This window comes from Magnolia sinica, chromosome 3 (assembly GCF_029962835.1).
Source record: "Magnolia sinica isolate HGM2019 chromosome 3, MsV1, whole genome shotgun sequence".
In the NCBI taxonomy this organism is placed as follows: domain Eukaryota; kingdom Viridiplantae; phylum Streptophyta; class Magnoliopsida; order Magnoliales; family Magnoliaceae; genus Magnolia; species Magnolia sinica.
This window is the reverse complement of record NC_080575.1, coordinates 108754001-108772592: the sequence shown is the minus strand read 5'-3', so window position 1 is coordinate 108772592 and position 18592 is coordinate 108754001. Positions and strand designations below refer to the sequence as shown.

Sequence of the window (18592 nt, the reverse complement as noted above, 5' to 3'; positions counted from 1 at the left end):
CCTAATACAAAACTTTTGTGGCCATATGAATATTTCAACAGTGGGAATTGAATTTCCATGGTTTCCTCTCTTGCAGCGCACTTGAGTTTTGAATCTGCCTCGCTTTTGGCGGAATGTCCTAAGATGAGCTTGCAAAACAGACTCATAAACATCACAGTGAGCCCCACCCAACATCTGTCACAAGGAATCTGCATCCATGCCAAACATGCTTTTGCTAGGGTACCATATCCAAAGAGGCACATGGTCCGATCAAATCCTACGCCATCACCAACACTAATGGTGGCAGGGTCACATTCAGGGTCACCACCTTCTAGTGGAGCCCGTATAGCATGTTTGGAAGTTGCGCAATCAAAGGAAGTGGATTGCTTGGTGACCGTGCTTCCAGGGACATCCTTGGTAATAAGAAAGACAGGATTTGATTGGGCCATTGTAGCAGTTAAAAATGATGCAGTCTAGTATTTATTGAATCCAACAACTTTCAAACATGCTTTAATTGATGCAAACATTGATGAGAATCCAGGTTTGTCTACAGAGGGTGAGTCAAGGCCTAAGATCAGGCAGAAAGGCATAATCGATTGCCATCAGGTGAATATTTCTATCTTTCAAAAAATAATAATAATAATAATAATGATGAAAAAATAAAAAACGGGTGAATATTCCTGTACCACCCATTGTTGGTCCCAAGGGATAGAGGAGGCTAGGTTAGCCGAAAGATGGTTATCAGTTCAAGAATACATGGTGCCAATGTTTAATTGCAACACTTTCAAGCATGCTTTGCATGAGCCCTATATATGACAGCAGCACGCCCCAGTCAAATCCCACCGTGTTTCACTGAATATCTATGGTGATTCGATCACTTGGCCAAAGCTCACCATGTAGGGTTACTAGATCCTGGAAAACTAGTGGCTCTCCAGAATGAGGAGGAATGCTCAGGTGCTCTCCCCCAGTCCTCAATACACCAGTTAACCGTGCCCCAGCCAACACGGGAGATTCCTGAAAGCAGAAGCTCATACCCTGCCACAATGTTTGTGAGAAATTCTCCCATGTTAGGACAGGAGCCCAAAAATGAGATGAATCCAACACCCAAAAGTGGGCCAACTATAAGAAACAGTTGATACCCTTTTTAGATCCCACAATGATTTTTTATATTCCATCCAAACTGCTCGCAAGGTCGCTTCCACAAGGATGAACTGAAACACACATGCTTCACTGGTGGGCGTTGCTCAATCCCCCACTGTTTCCTATCATGTCCCTCTTGAGTTTTGGATGTACGTCATTTTGGGCTCCTGTCCTAACATGAACTGGTGAAATAGATGACCCCGCGTAGCTTTTCCTAAGGGAACTTCCTGTTTGGCAGCACAGGCAACTGGCGTTAATCCTCCAATTTGTTCTAGGAAATTCCATCTGAGCGGTGCATATTTTGAATGTTAGTATCTCAAATGTGAGCTAGAATTGATAGATGGTTCAGATTGATTGATTGAAATGTCCAAGCAAACCGATGCAACCATGGCAACACTCTAAATTCCAAGTTCTAGATCACGTGCACTACGACATGATCTAATCACACGCTTCTGGGCATAGCCATATCCCTGCAGGGGCCAGCACGCATTCCAAACTGGAACAGATGGTGAATATCCCGACCATCCCCATCTATCCATAACCAGTTTAACATTCATGCCGTTGATCAGTTGATCAGCTCAATGCCTCGATGTCCATTGGCTTCTTATGCTGCGGCCCACCTGATGGATGGAACGCCCACATTCTAAATCATGTTGATGGGGGAGAGGCTAATCCAAATGCGCTGTTTTCGGTATTTCAAAAAAATGTTATTACACCCAAAAGGGGATCTCCCCTTTGGCACTAAACGGGTATGGGTTCCATTTTCACAATTTTGTTTTCCACCCCCAAGATTCTTACATCCCAAAAACACACCACTCACAACCCAAGCTCTCCCTCCCCTCAAAAAGGATATTTTCACACAATAAACATATACAAATATTAAAGGAAAAAAGGAATAACCAAACCCACAAACACCAAAGATTTCTTCGAGACAAGCAAGCCTAACCATGGTTCACATCGACTGCAGCACCCGATCTCGCTTGCGATATCCGGTTGGCATAAATGGTCACCAGCCGCAACTGCGAGCTGTTAAGCCTCTCTAAATATGGCAAGAATGCTTTTCCAAGCATGATATAGATATCCACCAAACAGAAAACCACAGTCTGCAATTGCCCCACAAAAGAAAGCAAATCACAAAAGGATGAGATCAGTGGTAATGCGGACAGAAGCAACCAACGACTATTTTGATCCATTTTCAAAAGATAGGTGAGTTCTTAATAATAAGATGATAATATTCAGGTCTTCTCTGGTTTCCTTTTTGACAAGAGATGGGAATTTTGAAAGCTTTCTCCACCAGAGAATGTGAAAAGATAAGAAAAAGAAAATATCATGGCTATCATAGATCAAAGATGGTCATGCTAACCTTGCGGACATCAGCACTTGGGTTCCCAAATGCATCAAAAAGAGCAGGAAGGAATGAAGGTAACTGAGCCATTAGTTCCTCTTGTGAAAGCCTCCCCACAAGCTGAAGAGATGCAAGAGCCTTGAAGTGAGCATAACAGCAAGGATAGTACAAAACACACCAATTACAAAATCAGCACCAACAAAAGAAAATTCGATTCCTGTTTGCCTTGTCAACGGTTTCAAATCTGGGGGAGGAAATGATATTAATTTTGGGCTTCTATAGGTGGCTAAAAGGACTTTCAGTTCAATATAATGTTTCCTAATTTGCAAAGATTAGGAAATCTAAGCACTGGATGATGCTCTAAAAAAAGTTAAAGTGGATCTTTGAAATCCAGTTGTCAAGGAGGATCTGGAAAAGGCAATGGATCAAACAGCAAGAAGCACAGGATGTGAAAGCAGGATCCACAGGCAAATTCTCAGCTCTGAATCCATTAAGGCCCTTGATGGACGGGAAGCCTCAACAAGATTTTCACCATCGATCTTTTGCAGCATCAAAATATATATGTAAGCAAAACCATCACTAGACCTGGTCTACTCCATAGACCATTTGTTTGGTCTATTTCATGTTATTTCTTGACCTTCTTTATAGATGATTGATCAATGCCAGCTTTGACCATAGGTTTAGTTGGAGAGGGTGAACTAGCATTCCTCTGTCGTGGATACAAAGGCAAGCGAAATGCAACAAAAAAGAAGCTCTTCTCAGGATTCTAGAAAATGGCTTATTTTTCATTTGGTTGATCTTGTAATTTGGTAAATGCTGAGGGACGATTGTTAGATGATGGCATTCTCATAATAATGTATTTCTACGGGATTATAGGATCCTAAATATTTTAGAAATTTCATAGATAGTCTTCCAATAGTAATCTTGTAGATTTAGAAGGATTCTAGAATCCTCATAGATATTCCATAAATCTCCTAGTATGGAATACATGTCTTCTCTTCTTCCCTATTTTTTTCCTCCATAAATCTCATTTCACTAACTCTAAAAATCCTCTTCTCAAACTGTCTCCTTTCTCTTTTCTCTTCTTAGTCTCTTCTTCTTCTCTTTTTATCCAGAAAACCTCAATCCTTTTCTTCTCTTCTTTTTTTACAAAACCCTCAGTCTCTTGTTTTACTCAACCCAAAATCACTTCCCTATTTCCCCCTCTCACTCCATATTGACTCCAGATTCCGAAAAGAAAAAGAAAAAGAATCCTCTCTACCTTCTTTTTTCCTCCATAGCTTTCACACCCATCTCATCAGCCTCAACACCCTTCTCTAACTTACCTGTCTCCATCAATTCTCCAGCATGGCCATATCTAAAGGCCAAACAGAGACACGACATCACTTGCTATCCACTTTGGTACAAAGCCAGCAATGAAAAGTAAGAAAAGGCCCACCATCCAGTCCTTTCCTCATGACCATCATCCGTTCTCCAAGCACAATCCCATCGCCTTATGCTGTCCTTGATGCAATTGTGGAATGAACAAAGACTTCGTATTGACATTTCTGAAGGATATCTTCTTGATGCTATGGGACAGTGACAGTCAAACTAAGGGCCTCTTTGCATGTGGACAGTAGCTCTCAAATCATGTCGGATTGATGCAATCCATTTCATTTTGAACAGGAGACAATGAAACAGATTGGAATAGGCAACCTTTTAATAGCTTTCTCACTTCCATCTGAGATGCTTCAAATAAGCCAAAGAACACCTTAGTTTATCCTTCAAAAGAAAAGAAAAGAAAAGAAAAGAAAAACAACAACAACAAGGAGCATTTTTTACCACTCATAGAAAATGAGGCTTAAAGCCAATTGGTAGCATATAATCCTTTCTTATTTTGTCTTAATTACCTATGTGATAAAAATTAAGAAAACCATATATGGAAGTAAATTAAAGAGTCCAAAGAGACCAAGCCCAACTGCAGGAAATTATACACAACCGTATGGCTTGGAAGAGTTTTATGACTTGTACAAGTTCATATACATTTTACGGTTGGTGTGTAACACCTAAAAATGAGTGCGGCTGGACTTGTGGGTCCCACTGTCTAGCCGGTTGTCAATCAAAGCGATCCAACTGGATCAATGGGCATGAGGCCACAATTTTTATCAGGACTCTTCATATTGTCCATGCATTCAATCAGGCCAATCTGGACCTTGAATGTGGTTCAGATCTTCAATCTGGATGTTAGATGGGCCTGATATTCAACTGGACAGTTTATGTGGTCCATAAATTAAATATGGATGGTTGTATGGGCATGTTCTTCAATTTTTACAGTTGATCTGGCCCATATTTTCAACATGGTCCCTTGGATGGTACCAATTTTCAGTCAGACAGCAACGGGATATAATCTGGGACCTGATCAAATGGCCTGTGGATACATCACCAGTTCACCTTGTGGAAGGCTCAGATGTTATACACACTCGGTAAATGTTCACTAGGTAGACAATGACTCATCGTCCAGCAAGGTATCAAGAGGTGTTCAAAATAAATACCTTTGTTAAACAGTTGATGCATGTAACAAGGGTTTTCTCATCTTCGCTGACCAATAAAGGGACAACAACCTGCAACCAAAGAAACCAGTTAAACTGAGAACATTTGGAAAACCTTGAGCTTAACATTTCATGGAAGTCAATAAAAAGAGTTGTGTTTGCTATGCACGTACACTAAGGCATCTGTATGGATCATACTGGGATAAAACAATAGTCAAACAATGCTCTGCTTCATTTGAAACCTAAATTCAGATGAAAATGAAGGAAAATTTATGAGAAAAAAGAAAGAAAGATGCATAAAGATAAATACATTTAGAACTAGTTCCTGAAAAGCACAATACCTTGGCAATCATATCCTTGGTAGCATGAAGCAACTTTTCAATAACAATTTCAACAGATTCCTCCATTGCTTCTCTCTGAAAGTAGCAATAGTACAGAAAATCATTAGTATTTTCAATGTAGATCCTAAGACTGCTCAAGAATTGAACAAGACAGTCTTGGACTTGTATCTTTGCAGAGCACGTAGAGAAGCAAAAGAAAAATGACTAGAGGCAGTTCATGGACCTGATTATTGAGCATTTCAAGTATCAAAGAAATAGCAAGTTCCCTGATGGAAGAATCAGGATCATCCAAGACTTCAAGTATGGCTGTCAGAATTTGGTTGAAGTACTGCAGAAAAAATACCAATTGTTGTTAGCAAACAAAAAGAATCTAATAAAAATGTTTCACATCTTGTATCGATTAGGTATACCATGTGTTCTCATGAATTCAGTGATGTTTCACCATGATATGCCGAAAAGAAAATGTGCAGATCTCGGAAATTTACCTGCTCCTCAGAACTAAGTACACGTGAACAAAAAGTTTTTTAAGTGAAACCTACAGTAAATTGATCAGGATTGCCTTCAATTTCACAAGAGCTTCAACTTAAGCATCCCTGGACCTAATAATTTTTAGTTATAGAGGGTATGGTCCAAGGAAATGAAAAACATTTAACCAATATAATCAAATTTCCCAGGCCAACACACAAAAAACAAACATTCAGCTTCAGCAAGAAAGGGAACATAACCATTGATCCTTCAAAAGAAATAATAATAATAATTGTACTAAACAAAATAAATAAATAAATAAATAAAACATTTAGCATCACTTTCCAAAATTCCAAAAGTAAAAAATCTTGAGCTAAGAAATTTCATCCAAGAATCAATATACTCTCAGGAAATGCATGAAGGGGCAGACCATTGATCAGTTTTTAATCCATCCACTTGTTTTGTAAAGTATCAGGAACACATTAGTGAAGTATAATGAAACCTAGTCTGACACAACACAAAGCATTAGATCGAAGTATTGGGGAACAGTACACAAGTAGGGTGAAGATGCTGTAGGCAAGTAGTGATTTAGATCTATTAACAAAATCATACCCTCTTAGCCATGTCCCAGATATCTGGGACCAGCTAAAAGAGACCTGTTACACTCAGGAACCATCCTCAGAAGCGCACAAGCCTTCATGTCCTTCTCATCACCTTGAGCCAAGTCCTTTCAGGTCCTTCCCCACTCCATTACTTACCAAACTATTTCAGTACTATTATTTAGTCTGGGCATTGCAAAAACATATCAGGGCAACCATACCAGTACTACGTCACCATGTTCAGTCATTCTTATCCAACCATGATTTGGTTGGCTAACTGAACTTCATAATAATAGTTTCTTTGTATGTTAGTTGAAGGATGCCAATTTATGCCATTCAACTTAGAAGCTAGAATCAACCCCTCACCTGGTTAGGCACAAAAATAATAACTCAAGGATCTTTCTGTCACCCAAAAGGAATTGGTAAACTAAAATCAGATAAGGGTGACAGTGACAAAGAAATAAAGTTGATAATGTAAAGAATGAAGAACATGATTCACCAGAAGGCAAGGCAGTCATCATCGTCATCATCATCTAAGCCATATCCTAGAAGGCAAAGCAGATACATAGATGAATTTTTCCTTTGCTCTACGGAGCAAAATTTGGCAATTAGCAAGGAACAAGAGGATTTTCATTTTGCTATGGAAATGATGACCGAATAAAATTGAAAAGAAAAGGAAAGATATCCTGTCATGGAGAATTATCATGGAAAAAATAGTAATCAGACATTTAAATCTGAAAATATAACCGCACCTTGTTCCACACAGAGTAATCATTAGCTACAGAAGCTTCAACCAATTGCTGAAGTGCCCTGCGTTTACTTGTAATTGAATTCTCATCATTGCCATTGCATATCTACAAAGGGCAGAAATTACCTTATGACTACAATGTATCACACAGTTTTCTAGAAAATCAACAAAGGCACAACAAATCGATATTGTTAAACAAAGAAAAATTACAACAATTGCTTTGGTATACAAGCAGGGTGAGAAAATGAGTATTTTTCAGTGGAAGGAGAACTGATCTCAGCTTCAGTTTTCTAGAGCTCACCTGGTGAAGAAGTTGAGGAATGCTAGGTTGAGAGTCTGCCGCAGGGTTATTCTTTGTAGTAGTGATCTTCTCATGATTAAGCTCCAGATTAGCTTCACTGTCAATCCTTAAACCTATAGCTTCTAACTGATCAGATGTCACCAATCCATCCAGTCCATTGATGTCCAGGCGTGGAGACGCTACATGACTCTCAAAATCTACACTGTGATCCACCTTATCAGGACGATTAGTCCAGGATCCCGCATTATCTACCATGAAATTAACTTCGTGCTTCAGATCCTTGCTTTTAGAACTAAGAAGGCGCTCAGTGTTAGAGCCATCCTCAAAGTTTTGATACAACTGCTCATGCGTCTCATCAGAAGCTGACTGACCAATGGAGACACTGATCTGGGTTGATTCTTGCATGGAACTCCACTTCCTCCCACCATCACTATCAACTGAACCAGAAGAATACCTTCCAAAAAGGTGACTCTTCTTCGTTGTTCCAACATATCCTTCCTCGGAAGAACTTCCAACAACATCTGACTGGTCGTAAAAAGATTTAGAACGTTGGCGTTCTTTCTTGTTCTGCAGATAGTTCATGAGGTCCACCTCGATCCGAGGTGTATACTGCTTAAGTGCTCGTCTTAAGGAATTCTGTTCTTCAACCGATAAACTAAGAATAAAATTCAGGACTGATACTGAATCAAAATGGGAGTAAATTGAGATAATACAGGTGATAGCTGCTTCCTTTAGCTTTGTATTTTTATCATTCACCAACGGTGCCAGCTTAGCAAGCCATAACTTCAGGAAGCCACTATTCCCAGCACCTTCTGAATTCAATGCATGCTTGTTAAACGAATTGATAGCGAAGTCGATGACAGCCAATTTTGCCTTTGGTGATCGTTGTTCATCCAGTGAACGTAGCAAAGCAGGTAGCAGGGATTCAATGCTATAAGTCTTGCCGATAAGTTCCAAGGTTGTTGAACATGGTTGCCTAACCAACTCCTTTGGGTCAATTAATCGTGAAAAGACATGAGGTAAGATCCTTTCAACATAACTTTCAAAAGGCTTTCTGCAAGCTGGAACAATCTCTGCTAGTGTTGTAAGAGCTGCCTGAGCGACTTTATGGTGAGGATCATCCAAGTGCCTAAAAAACAGCTTCATTACCTTTTCGAAACTCTGTGTAACTTCTTGAATGCCTCTGGGCCCCTGCTGCAGCAAAGTCCGAAGATAGTTAAAAGCTGAAACCCGAGCACCCCAATCAGAACTAGGACTCAGCCCCTCAGTAAGAGCCTCACTAAGAGAAGACGGGCCATCCATGTAGCTAGACATATCACCAACTGAGAGTTGAGTATCCTCAAAAGTATTTCTAGTAATGGCAGGTGTCCTCCCAGTTACGTTCTTTCTTGAAAGTGGCCTCTGAAAATTAGGAATGTAACTGTTCTGTGAAACCCTAAAAGCGGCATCTTTATAAGGAGTATCCAGGTAGTGCTTATCAATGTGCATGTCTGTAAAATGCCTGATCGGCCTTATATCAGCATCCTCAATGGAACTTCTCTCGTGCAGCCTTTCAGAAGATCTTCTAGCTGTGTAGGACAATGATAGGGCTGACAAAGAGTCATTCGTCAGATGACTGAAATATGATACTTTTCCAGACTCTTTGGAAGCTTGAACCCGAGGAGTAATGAGGTCAGAGACAATAGAGCCACCATTGTTTACACTACCTCTAGCAATATTAGCTGCAGCAGAATCAGCCAATGATGATTTCTGTAATGGGAGATGGTCCGTAGCAGGAACAGCTGGAGGAAACGGTGGATCACGAGCTGATGGAGGGTCAACTCCTGCACTAGGAGCAATAAAAGGAAGGTTTAGCTGTTCATATAAATGGTTCAACCAAATTAAATCGTTCTGTCAACTCATAGAAGTGATTTTTATTTCCTCTATTTGATAGATGATTATGACAAGGGAACTAATCCGAAGTAGCGAAATTCATTCATGATTCGGTGAATAAGAAAAAGGAACTAATCTGAAAAAATAGTATTTGGCAGTCACGAACATGATTCATTGTATACCTAGATCCAAACTAGTTGAGCGGGTAGCAGAAGAATTAAGCTTCTCAGATATACTACCACCTCTAAGCATGCTCTCAATAGCCGTAACCTTCTGTTTGCTTGCATGCAGCACACTTTCAAGGCTTCTTTCTCCACCTTTAGCAATTGGCTTTGTTTGTGATAGAAGCACACCACTAGATGTGAGAGATGTTCCTGAAGTGATGCTAGCAGTCCTGTCCATCGCGACAATAGCAGAAGTTCCATACCCAAGTAAATTTGTAGTAGGTGTCTGAGATTGAGTGCGAGGCGGCTGCACACCTCTCTCACGAAGCGAAGGAGAAGCATATCTTCTATGCACACCCCCATCTTCTTCATTTATTAGCTGTTCAAAGCACAGCATATTAGACAACAAGTTGCCACAAGGGCATACAGGGATTTCAGTATGAAAACAGATACCCTTTGTATGACAGGATCAAAGGATGAAAACAAGCGCCGGGAACGCTCTGGCCAGGTTTTTGTGAACATTCGATAACAAGTCCTTGCAGTTGATCGTACCTACATGGTTCCAGTAAGTTTGTCAAGTACATAATGAAATTTTGTGAAAACAATTGCTCATTAGGTAAGCGGAAGACTGAAAATAAAATGTCAAAGACATTTATTTGGTATGAAAAAATTGTTAGTAAAAGAGCATCACTTTCATGACTAGGGCATATGGCCCTTGATAGTGTTATGGCAGAACCAGACTCGCGTAGCCGACCAACCCCCATTAATTGGTATAAGGCTTAGATAGCAACTAACACATGGGGCAAACTCTATTGATATAAAATCACAGAAACTATAAGATCTGGAAACTGCTGTCAAAGGAGAGAAGCGATTGGGAAAGGGGAAGGATCCTTGAGTGTGGAAATGGGAGAGTTCAGGAAGGTTTTCAGTCAGGTCATTCTATGGTGCGATCCACGTTCCTGAGACAAGAACATGGAAATGCCCCACCGAATTTATTAGGTCATTGGGGGGTGAGAACTGAGAATAGAGTTATTGCATTTGCTTGGTCGGTATGAAGAAGGTTGAAGAAGGTTCTCACGGTGGATAATTTACAAAAATTACATGATCATTCCCAATATTTGTATCAAGTACTTTCCTTTTTTCTTTTTTTAATGTTCTTTTGTCAAAGTGGACAGTACCACCTCAATATTTACCAATAAAGCTAATAAGTAATACAAAATTGAGGAGAGAGCAAACAAAAACACACAAAGGATAACCATTTATGTCGAATATTTGAATCCCATATTTATAAGAAAAACAAGCAAGTTAACTTTTGAAGGCAGCTTCAACCAGCTAGTCTTTGTTCCAAATCACAGGCACAATTTTCAAAGGGATCAGCGACAAAGTTCTCTAAACATATGAGATAAATTAACATGCAACTGGAAAATTAGATTTTTAGCCTCTGATTTCAATCATTTCATTCCAAGTTAAAGAGATCTGATTAAGGCTCATGTCCACACCATTATACTATTGTACTCCAACAATGGAAAGATTATGCTGCTTGCACAACCAAAGAACATCCAAGAGTGCCATAAATTCCACAATTAAGTTAGATCAAAAGCAAAACTGAGATTACAGTTGTCATCTCCAAATACAACACACCTCCCCAATTCTGTAGGTTCCCATGATACACCCCATCTACATTCAATTCCAGGCATCCAGATGGAAAGCAAATCCATTTTGTAAAAATAAGCTTCCCTAGCACTATAGGCCCAATCTGCAACTTTAAATTTCCTTAACACTATTGACCTAGTCTGCAGCTTTAAATTTCTGATTGATTACTTATTTAAAAAAAAAAAAAAAACTGCATTCCTAGCGTATAACTTTTTTAACAACAAATGATGAATGCCTCTTTATACCTTGATATCCGCAATGGTGTTTTAAATAGTGAATAGCCTATTAGCGTGTAGCATAGTGTTCACCCCTTTGAAGCGTGAGGCGTAAGCTACACGCGACTTCTAGATTTTTAATCAAGGTGCTTGGTTGCACCAATGTCATGATATTCTTTACCAGACTAGACTGATTAATAGTGAAATTTAACAAATTTTCATAAAATTTGGTGCAACAAAATGCAACCTAAAGTAATAGGAAAGGGCAATGATTAAGTACAGGGGTAAAGAAAGAGCAATGAAACTGATTTAATATTGTTATTTATATTATTTTACTAAAACCATTAAAAAGGTTAACTAATTTTTATTGGAAATGGAAAAATGTAACAAATCATTGAAAACATCATGTGAGCTATATTGCATGTAGCATAGCCTACATAACATGTAGCATATGCGAATTATGATGTAGCGTAGGCTACATATGACTTAAGCTATTTTCATGAGCTATGTGGCATTAAGGCTATGCTATGCTACATAGTGTAAGCTACATGCTACAGTGTAACTATTTAAAACACTGATCTGCACTGCTCTCACTCCTTCCATATTTCCCAAGCAATGAAGCCCAGCAGCAGACTGATGATCCAGGAGAACTGTTTTTTACAGGATGCCTTGCAAAACCACATGTTGCACCTTAGAAGAAAGGATAAACCACTAAATGAGGAATATCCATGATAACGCCAAAGCTGCCCCATACCTCATGCTAAACCACCAAAGCTAAGAACGTGATTTGCATCCCATATTGCATGATTATCTCGGCATAAAATATGGAAGCAAGAGGGATGCCGAGCTTTTGTATGGAACAATTGACCAGAATTTTTCCTTGCAAAGCTTTCCATAGGAAGAAAGAAGTTTTAAGAGGCAAGTCCTCGCTCCATACCCACCATGGTTAGCTAGCCCATATCTGACCCCTCACCATCTGATAATTGCATGCTGATCTAGTTGTGAAGCTTCCCCACTAGGTCCTAATGTCCAAACCAGTTTGTCCTGATTATGAGAGGACTTGATATCCTAATGAACCATATCTTGCACCAGATAGACGCAGATATTGGCTAACTCCAGGTTTCCAGATCCATCCGTCCTCCAGGCATCTTTACCCTGGAAATTTCTAATCCCATCTGAACAAATATTGGATGCAAGATTCCTTAGGTGCTCATCCCCCCACCAATAATCCTTAAATGGTTGACAGTGCCATGACCCCACAAGTCATCTAGAAACTAACAAGAAAACTTCTATCAACTAAACCTATTCTCCCCAGGAACAAGAGCAAGACTTGGGTTTAACCACCTCTGATAAATTAGTCTTGCCCACATATTTACCCTTCATACAGTCCAACCATTTTGTCCTCATCAAGACCATTATCAAAAGCATCCTCATTCTGAATGCCTTCTTGACATCCCGAATAACTTTAATACCCATTCCACATTACAACAGAAGACGTCACTTATTCCACACAACCCAATTATGCGAGACCATTCTCATCCTCACCTCAAAGAAATTGGGCAATACTCAACTCTGTTACCTGCGCTCCTTTTTCTGTTGATAGGGATGGTGTTTGATGTTCCTCTCCTCGTATGCAAACTCAGTTCCCATTTTGTAACCATTCCTTGGGAAGTTTGCTATCCATCAAAAACAGGGAAAAACAAACAAACAAACAAACGAATAAACCTTTAATTCCTCTCCAGTAGGCGATACTGGAGAGGAATTTCTAGCCCGTGAGGAAGTATTGTAGTGTTCTAGCCCATGAGAGGTCTCCAGGGGTACCCTGTCATTCAGAAATTCTTTCCCCTTCTTGCAATATGCTTCTCTCGTCCTGCTGTTAAAAAAGCTTTCATTCATTGATTTACAAAAAAGATTAGTCAGAAATGGCATCCAGCTAAGTCAGAAAAACACAACTCATTACGCAACACAGAGGACACTGGGCACAGAAGATGTATAAACTTTTCTTTTTCTTTTTCTTTTTTTTCTCTCTCTTTTTTTATTTTTTATTTTTATTTTTGAAAGATAGTGACATTTTATTAAGGAAGGCGCCAAAAGAACACAAAAGACTACAATCCAACCTATAGAGGAAAATTACAATCCTCAAACTCCTTTATACAAGAGGCCCATTCCACTGTCTCCAATGCCAAGCTTCCCATATTCTGAAAACGATAACCATTCCTTTTTCCCACAAAGAGCCCAAAAGTGCACCATCAAAGCCAGTCTCCAAATAACCCTTCGTTCTTTCCCTATCCCTACATCATGCCATGCCAAGAGAAGGTCACCACTTGTTCCCGGCATCACCCACAGCACTTTAAAAAGACTAGGGAAGCTAGCACACACCTTTTGAGAATAAGGGCGGTGTATGATGATATGGTCTACTGATTCGCATTTGTCAAGCACTGCATGCACATGTTGGGTATCACCATTGACCTTTTTTTAAAAAGATTGTCAACAGTCAAAACCATATTTCTCCCAGCTAACCAAACAAAAGCCGCTACTTTTGGAGGGGCACCATAGGACCATGGTTATGAATGTTGGCATCGGTCGGCGTATCAGCCGGCAGAAAAAAGATATGATACGGCGTCGCGTATCGGTATCGGCGTCATATCAGCCCATATTGGTCAATTTTTTAAAAAAGTAAAATAATATGGAAAATATTAGAAAATTAGGAAAAAATGAGATATTCAAGAATCTATCATTTTTTTGGTATTTTGACCATGCATTCAATGGTGTATCGGACCATTCCTTGATGAGAATGTTGACTGTTGATTGACTTATTGAAGGTCAACTAAATGGGCTCTAATTAAACACAAATCAAGCATGATTTGGTGAACAATGGCTCATTACATTGAAATACAACCCAAAAAAAAGAAAGATGAAAATATAAAAAAGATAGTGAAGGTTTACCCTTCTTTCCGATTTTTCCCATAATAGTCCACTTCACTTTTGTCATATCCCATTCAAATCATTTGTTTCGATCCCAAAGTTGGTTTAGATCTAGCCTAAAATAAGTTTTTAAGCTTCTTCCATGGTTTAAATGAAAATAAGAAGAGAAGAAGAGTGAAATTTTGAAAAAAAAATCAAAATCAAAATCAAAATCAAAATTGGGCTTTTATAGGCGTATCCGCACTGTATCGGTGCCAATACGGGTCAATTTTTCATATCAGACCGATACGACCTCGTATCGGGTATTGGCTCGTGTCGATACGAATACAACACGGCAAAATCGGCCAATACGATATCGATATTCATATCCATGCATAGGACCAAATATATGACGTATGAACACATTTCTCTCCCACAAATGATGGCTGGAGCATTTTATAAAAAGAGGAACTGAGAAGCGCCACGATTTGCCCTTTGTTCCAAACCATCCTATCCTGCTCCCTCATAGCATAAGCTTGTCTTATTTGCAATGTTGATTAATTAAAATGAAAGGGAGAAAGATACAACCCAAATATCATCTCAAGAGGGATGTGAAGGTGAGGAATTATCCATCCCCAAGTTCAGTCTCACCCCCATGAGAGGAACATAGAAAGATTGCATTGAGAAGCACCTTGTCACGCCTCTTAGGTCCCTTTGAACATTCAGGGTCCACACGACCATGCCCTAGACAACCAATAACATTTACCAACCTCCACCACTCTGGCTAGCAGTACCAGCACAAGAAAACAACCCTTGGATGGTCATGATTAGCTTGCAAACTCACTCTTGACACTTCAAGAACATCTAAATTCAACAATTTAAAAAAATAAACAACTATATTCACAAATTTAAATCTCATTCTTACCAATAAGATACCAAGCATAACACCTTATATGAGCATAATATCATACCATGCTTGGTATTGAACAACACAACAAGTTTCAAGGGATCACTCCCAATTTTTTTTATTCAACTATTCACGAGGACTCTTTACATGTTTACATACTTTTTTTCTCAAAGCAAAAGAAAGTCCTAATATAATCCTAACCCTTAATTACTTCTTATTCTAACTGTTGTTTCTGTAAAACATTAAAACTAACTAAAATATCCATAAACATTAGAATTGCTTGAACTTGGTTTCTTATGAAAGCTAACGCAATAAACTCTGAAATGGGACAAATTTCATCAAATTTTGGCATTGTTTGGTACTTGAAAAATGGTCCACAAAATAGGTAACAAAATACTAAAGGATAACTTGTTAAACAATTCACGATGAACTAACTCTAGACTTGTGTAGTCTAAGGTATTCCATAATGGTAATGGTAGCCCTAACAGTCACCTCCATTACCGTTACGGCCAAAAACCTATTTCAGACCCATACGGACCTTTACAGGCCATTTTTTCCATTTCGGCCATTACGGCCTTGTAACGCGTAATGATTACCAACCATTATCATTACATATTTGTTTTGGAATACCTTGGTACAGTCACAGTTTAATTGTATCATGTCTAGGGTATACAAACAAATCAACCACTCAAATGGGCCCACAGATTGTTCAAACCATTATCAGGGTCCACAAAACCGTCCTGGCATATTGTGGGGCCCAAATCTCTTATCATAGGGCCCATTCATTGGCTTGTGTGGGGCCTACTAGTAGAATGTATCAAGTGCCATGTACAATAAAGCATTTCCGTACCAATTATCCTCCCAAAAGCTGGTCCACATCACCGCAACTCCAAAGGCTACTCCTTTGGAAGCCTTATAGGCCTGTATCGAGATGAGGCCGAAACATAACCCCCCACCCTCCCTCGCACTGACCATGGTGGCTTGAGATTATTTACCTATAGGTTCATAATCTTCATTGTTTTATTCGTAGCCTCCTCCTTGCTTCTTAGGGTTAAACACCTACCGCCTATGCCTATTTTCCATTCCATTCCAAATAAAGTCCCTTGGCAACCTCTCCAACCTATTGATTATGCTACTCGCATAGAGAAAACGCAGCATGTAAGTAAATCAGCATATTTGATAGCATCGATTTAGTAAGTGTAAATTGGCCCCCAAAACATAAATAACTACTTTGTAAAGGGAAGAGTCATCTCCTCCACCACATCTCAAAGAAGTTATGCTGGATTAATCATGCACAAGGAGAGTCCAAGATAAGTAAACAGTAACCTTCCTGCTTTGCACCCAAACAATTCTGCCAGCAATGAACTTCTTCACCCTATAGCAGAACACTTTTTTTTGTCAATTACCCCTCTAACCTGAAATCATTTTGAAGCATCTCAAAATGTTTTGCAGTCTTTAGACTTTTGTCCTACTTGCATCACAAAATTTTAATAATTAGAAGTGGACTACGACAAAAAATTGGCTTCCACAACTTTTCTTTTTTCAACAGCACTTCCACAAGAAGTCAATGCTTCATAACAAAAAGCATGAGAAAAATGAGCGGAGAAAGAAGAATAAAACATGTAACAGACAGAAGGGCAAGTACAGATACAGGTATTATGGCAAGGATCAGGCTCTGACTGATCCTTAACATCCAAATTCTGAGATAAGAGTATGGCAAGGATAGGGTACACTGCTCATAAGTATAGCCATGCTAAAATACTTCCTTATCACAGGTTGAATGTGTTGCCCAGCTGGTAAGATTTGCTATAACTATCACTTTTTTGTTCAAAATCCCAGTATATGTAGATTTAAAGTCTTTAGGAAGGGGGATCCCATATCCATCTCTGTGTCCAAGGAACCAGGTCTCTGACGGAGGTACTCCATTTTCTCTGAAGGATCAGAGTATAGTAGACGGGAGCAAGAGGTGTAGCAAAATGTGCAATTGAACAAGCATAAGAACATACATGCAAAGGTATGGAAAATTTAATCTAGGAAAGAAGCAAGCCCCACATCTATTTCTCTTTCTTCTAGCAAATCTGAGCTGAGAAAAACCACAGCACAGTACTACCTCACTCATTGCATCTGCAACACAACACTTTATAAGATCTTCATAAAGATCAGCTGATCGTTGTATCTCCGGTGCATCAGCCCAATACTCTAGGATAAGTAGCGCATATTCACAACACCTGCAATGACATGATATGTTGAGAAATGGAGAGAGAATGAACAGTAACTGAACCAGTCATAAGCTACACATGGCATTAGGAATATGCATACCTGGCACGGAGCACCGAATTTCGATCATTCTTTGCACAATCAGCTATCCGAGGAAGTACACGGGCAACTTTGCAGTTACGTAACATCTGAAAAGAATATAAGCAACTATAAAAACTTAATCAGAAACCATTTCATGTAAGATAATGTCCTGCAAGATTCATACCGTTTTTATGCAGTTATCTGCAGACTCTGCAATTACAAGCACAGTTATGACCACCAGCTTGAAAAGCACCTGAAAGAGGTTGCAGAGACAGCCACAAAACTATTAGGATATGTTAAGACCACAATAATCAGTGAACAAAAGGTGATCTTACCGGAATGAACATCTCAGCACAAGCTTCAAAATCACCCAAAAGTTCCTTTGATAATAAGCATAATAGATGGCAAGCCTAGAGAAAGAGAAGCCCAGTCAGCAACATTTCAAAAAATACACTATGAAACTCTATGCCACTATCACATGAAATGCTGACATCAACTTTCCACATAGCCATAGATAAATGAACAGAACGGGAAATCTAACAAGAAATCCAGAAAATGCAATGCAATTTCAAAATTATACTAGAAATATGTCATAGATAAAGAAATTTAACAATATGCGTGCATCTGCATGCATGTACATTTGTATGTACATACATATACATTTTCAAGGGTACAATTCATCATCATCATCATATAAGCCTTATCCCAACAAATTGGGGAATCTTTTCCACCATTCCACTCTATTAGAATGCCATAGTTTTGGATTCATGTTGGAAGTTGTGGCATACGTTTGACACCGGCTGCCAGCCTGACACAACCCTTCTCCATTATCTAGCTTGGAACCGGCATTTTTTTAAGGCGCTTGGGACTGGCAATAAGAGCAGAAAACTCCCACAGGTGCAATGCAGTCAACTACTCAATAGGTTGATTACAATCAAGTGCTATCTAATAGTCTATTACATAGGTTGGTTACAATCAACAAATTTGTCAAGGGTAAAATAGGAAACCAAAATTCTAAAAGCATAATTGGAAAGCAAAATTCAAGCCATAACCAACGGGTTGCCTCTATCTAGTGTTCCATACCTGCATCTTTTCAATAAAATAGAAGCGTCCCATTTTTTTTATTTGCCAAG

General features: G+C 39.2%; 1 protein-coding gene across 1 annotated transcript in view; it reads right to left on the bottom strand.

The window, feature by feature from the left end:
- Positions 1 to 1788: 1788 nt before the first annotated feature.
- Positions 1789 to 18592, bottom strand: part of LOC131240640 (CLIP-associated protein-like) — a 37427-nt gene continuing 20623 nt past the window's right edge. Inside the window, exons 8-21 of the mRNA XM_058239002.1 lie at positions 17795 to 17869; positions 17644 to 17712; positions 17481 to 17566; positions 17272 to 17389; positions 9936 to 10034; positions 9501 to 9861; positions 7447 to 9269; positions 7150 to 7251; positions 5557 to 5661; positions 5334 to 5408; positions 5166 to 5234; positions 4996 to 5064; positions 2483 to 2584; positions 1789 to 2222 (exon numbers count right to left, since the gene is read on the bottom strand). Of these exons, the coding sequence (XP_058094985.1) occupies positions 2061 to 2222; positions 2483 to 2584; positions 4996 to 5064; positions 5166 to 5234; positions 5334 to 5408; positions 5557 to 5661; positions 7150 to 7251; positions 7447 to 9269; positions 9501 to 9861; positions 9936 to 10034; positions 17272 to 17389; positions 17481 to 17566; positions 17644 to 17712; positions 17795 to 17869 (3315 nt within the window). The 3' untranslated portion in view covers positions 1789 to 2060. The remainder of the gene's footprint in view (positions 2223 to 2482; positions 2585 to 4995; positions 5065 to 5165; positions 5235 to 5333; positions 5409 to 5556; positions 5662 to 7149; positions 7252 to 7446; positions 9270 to 9500; positions 9862 to 9935; positions 10035 to 17271; positions 17390 to 17480; positions 17567 to 17643; positions 17713 to 17794; positions 17870 to 18592) is intronic.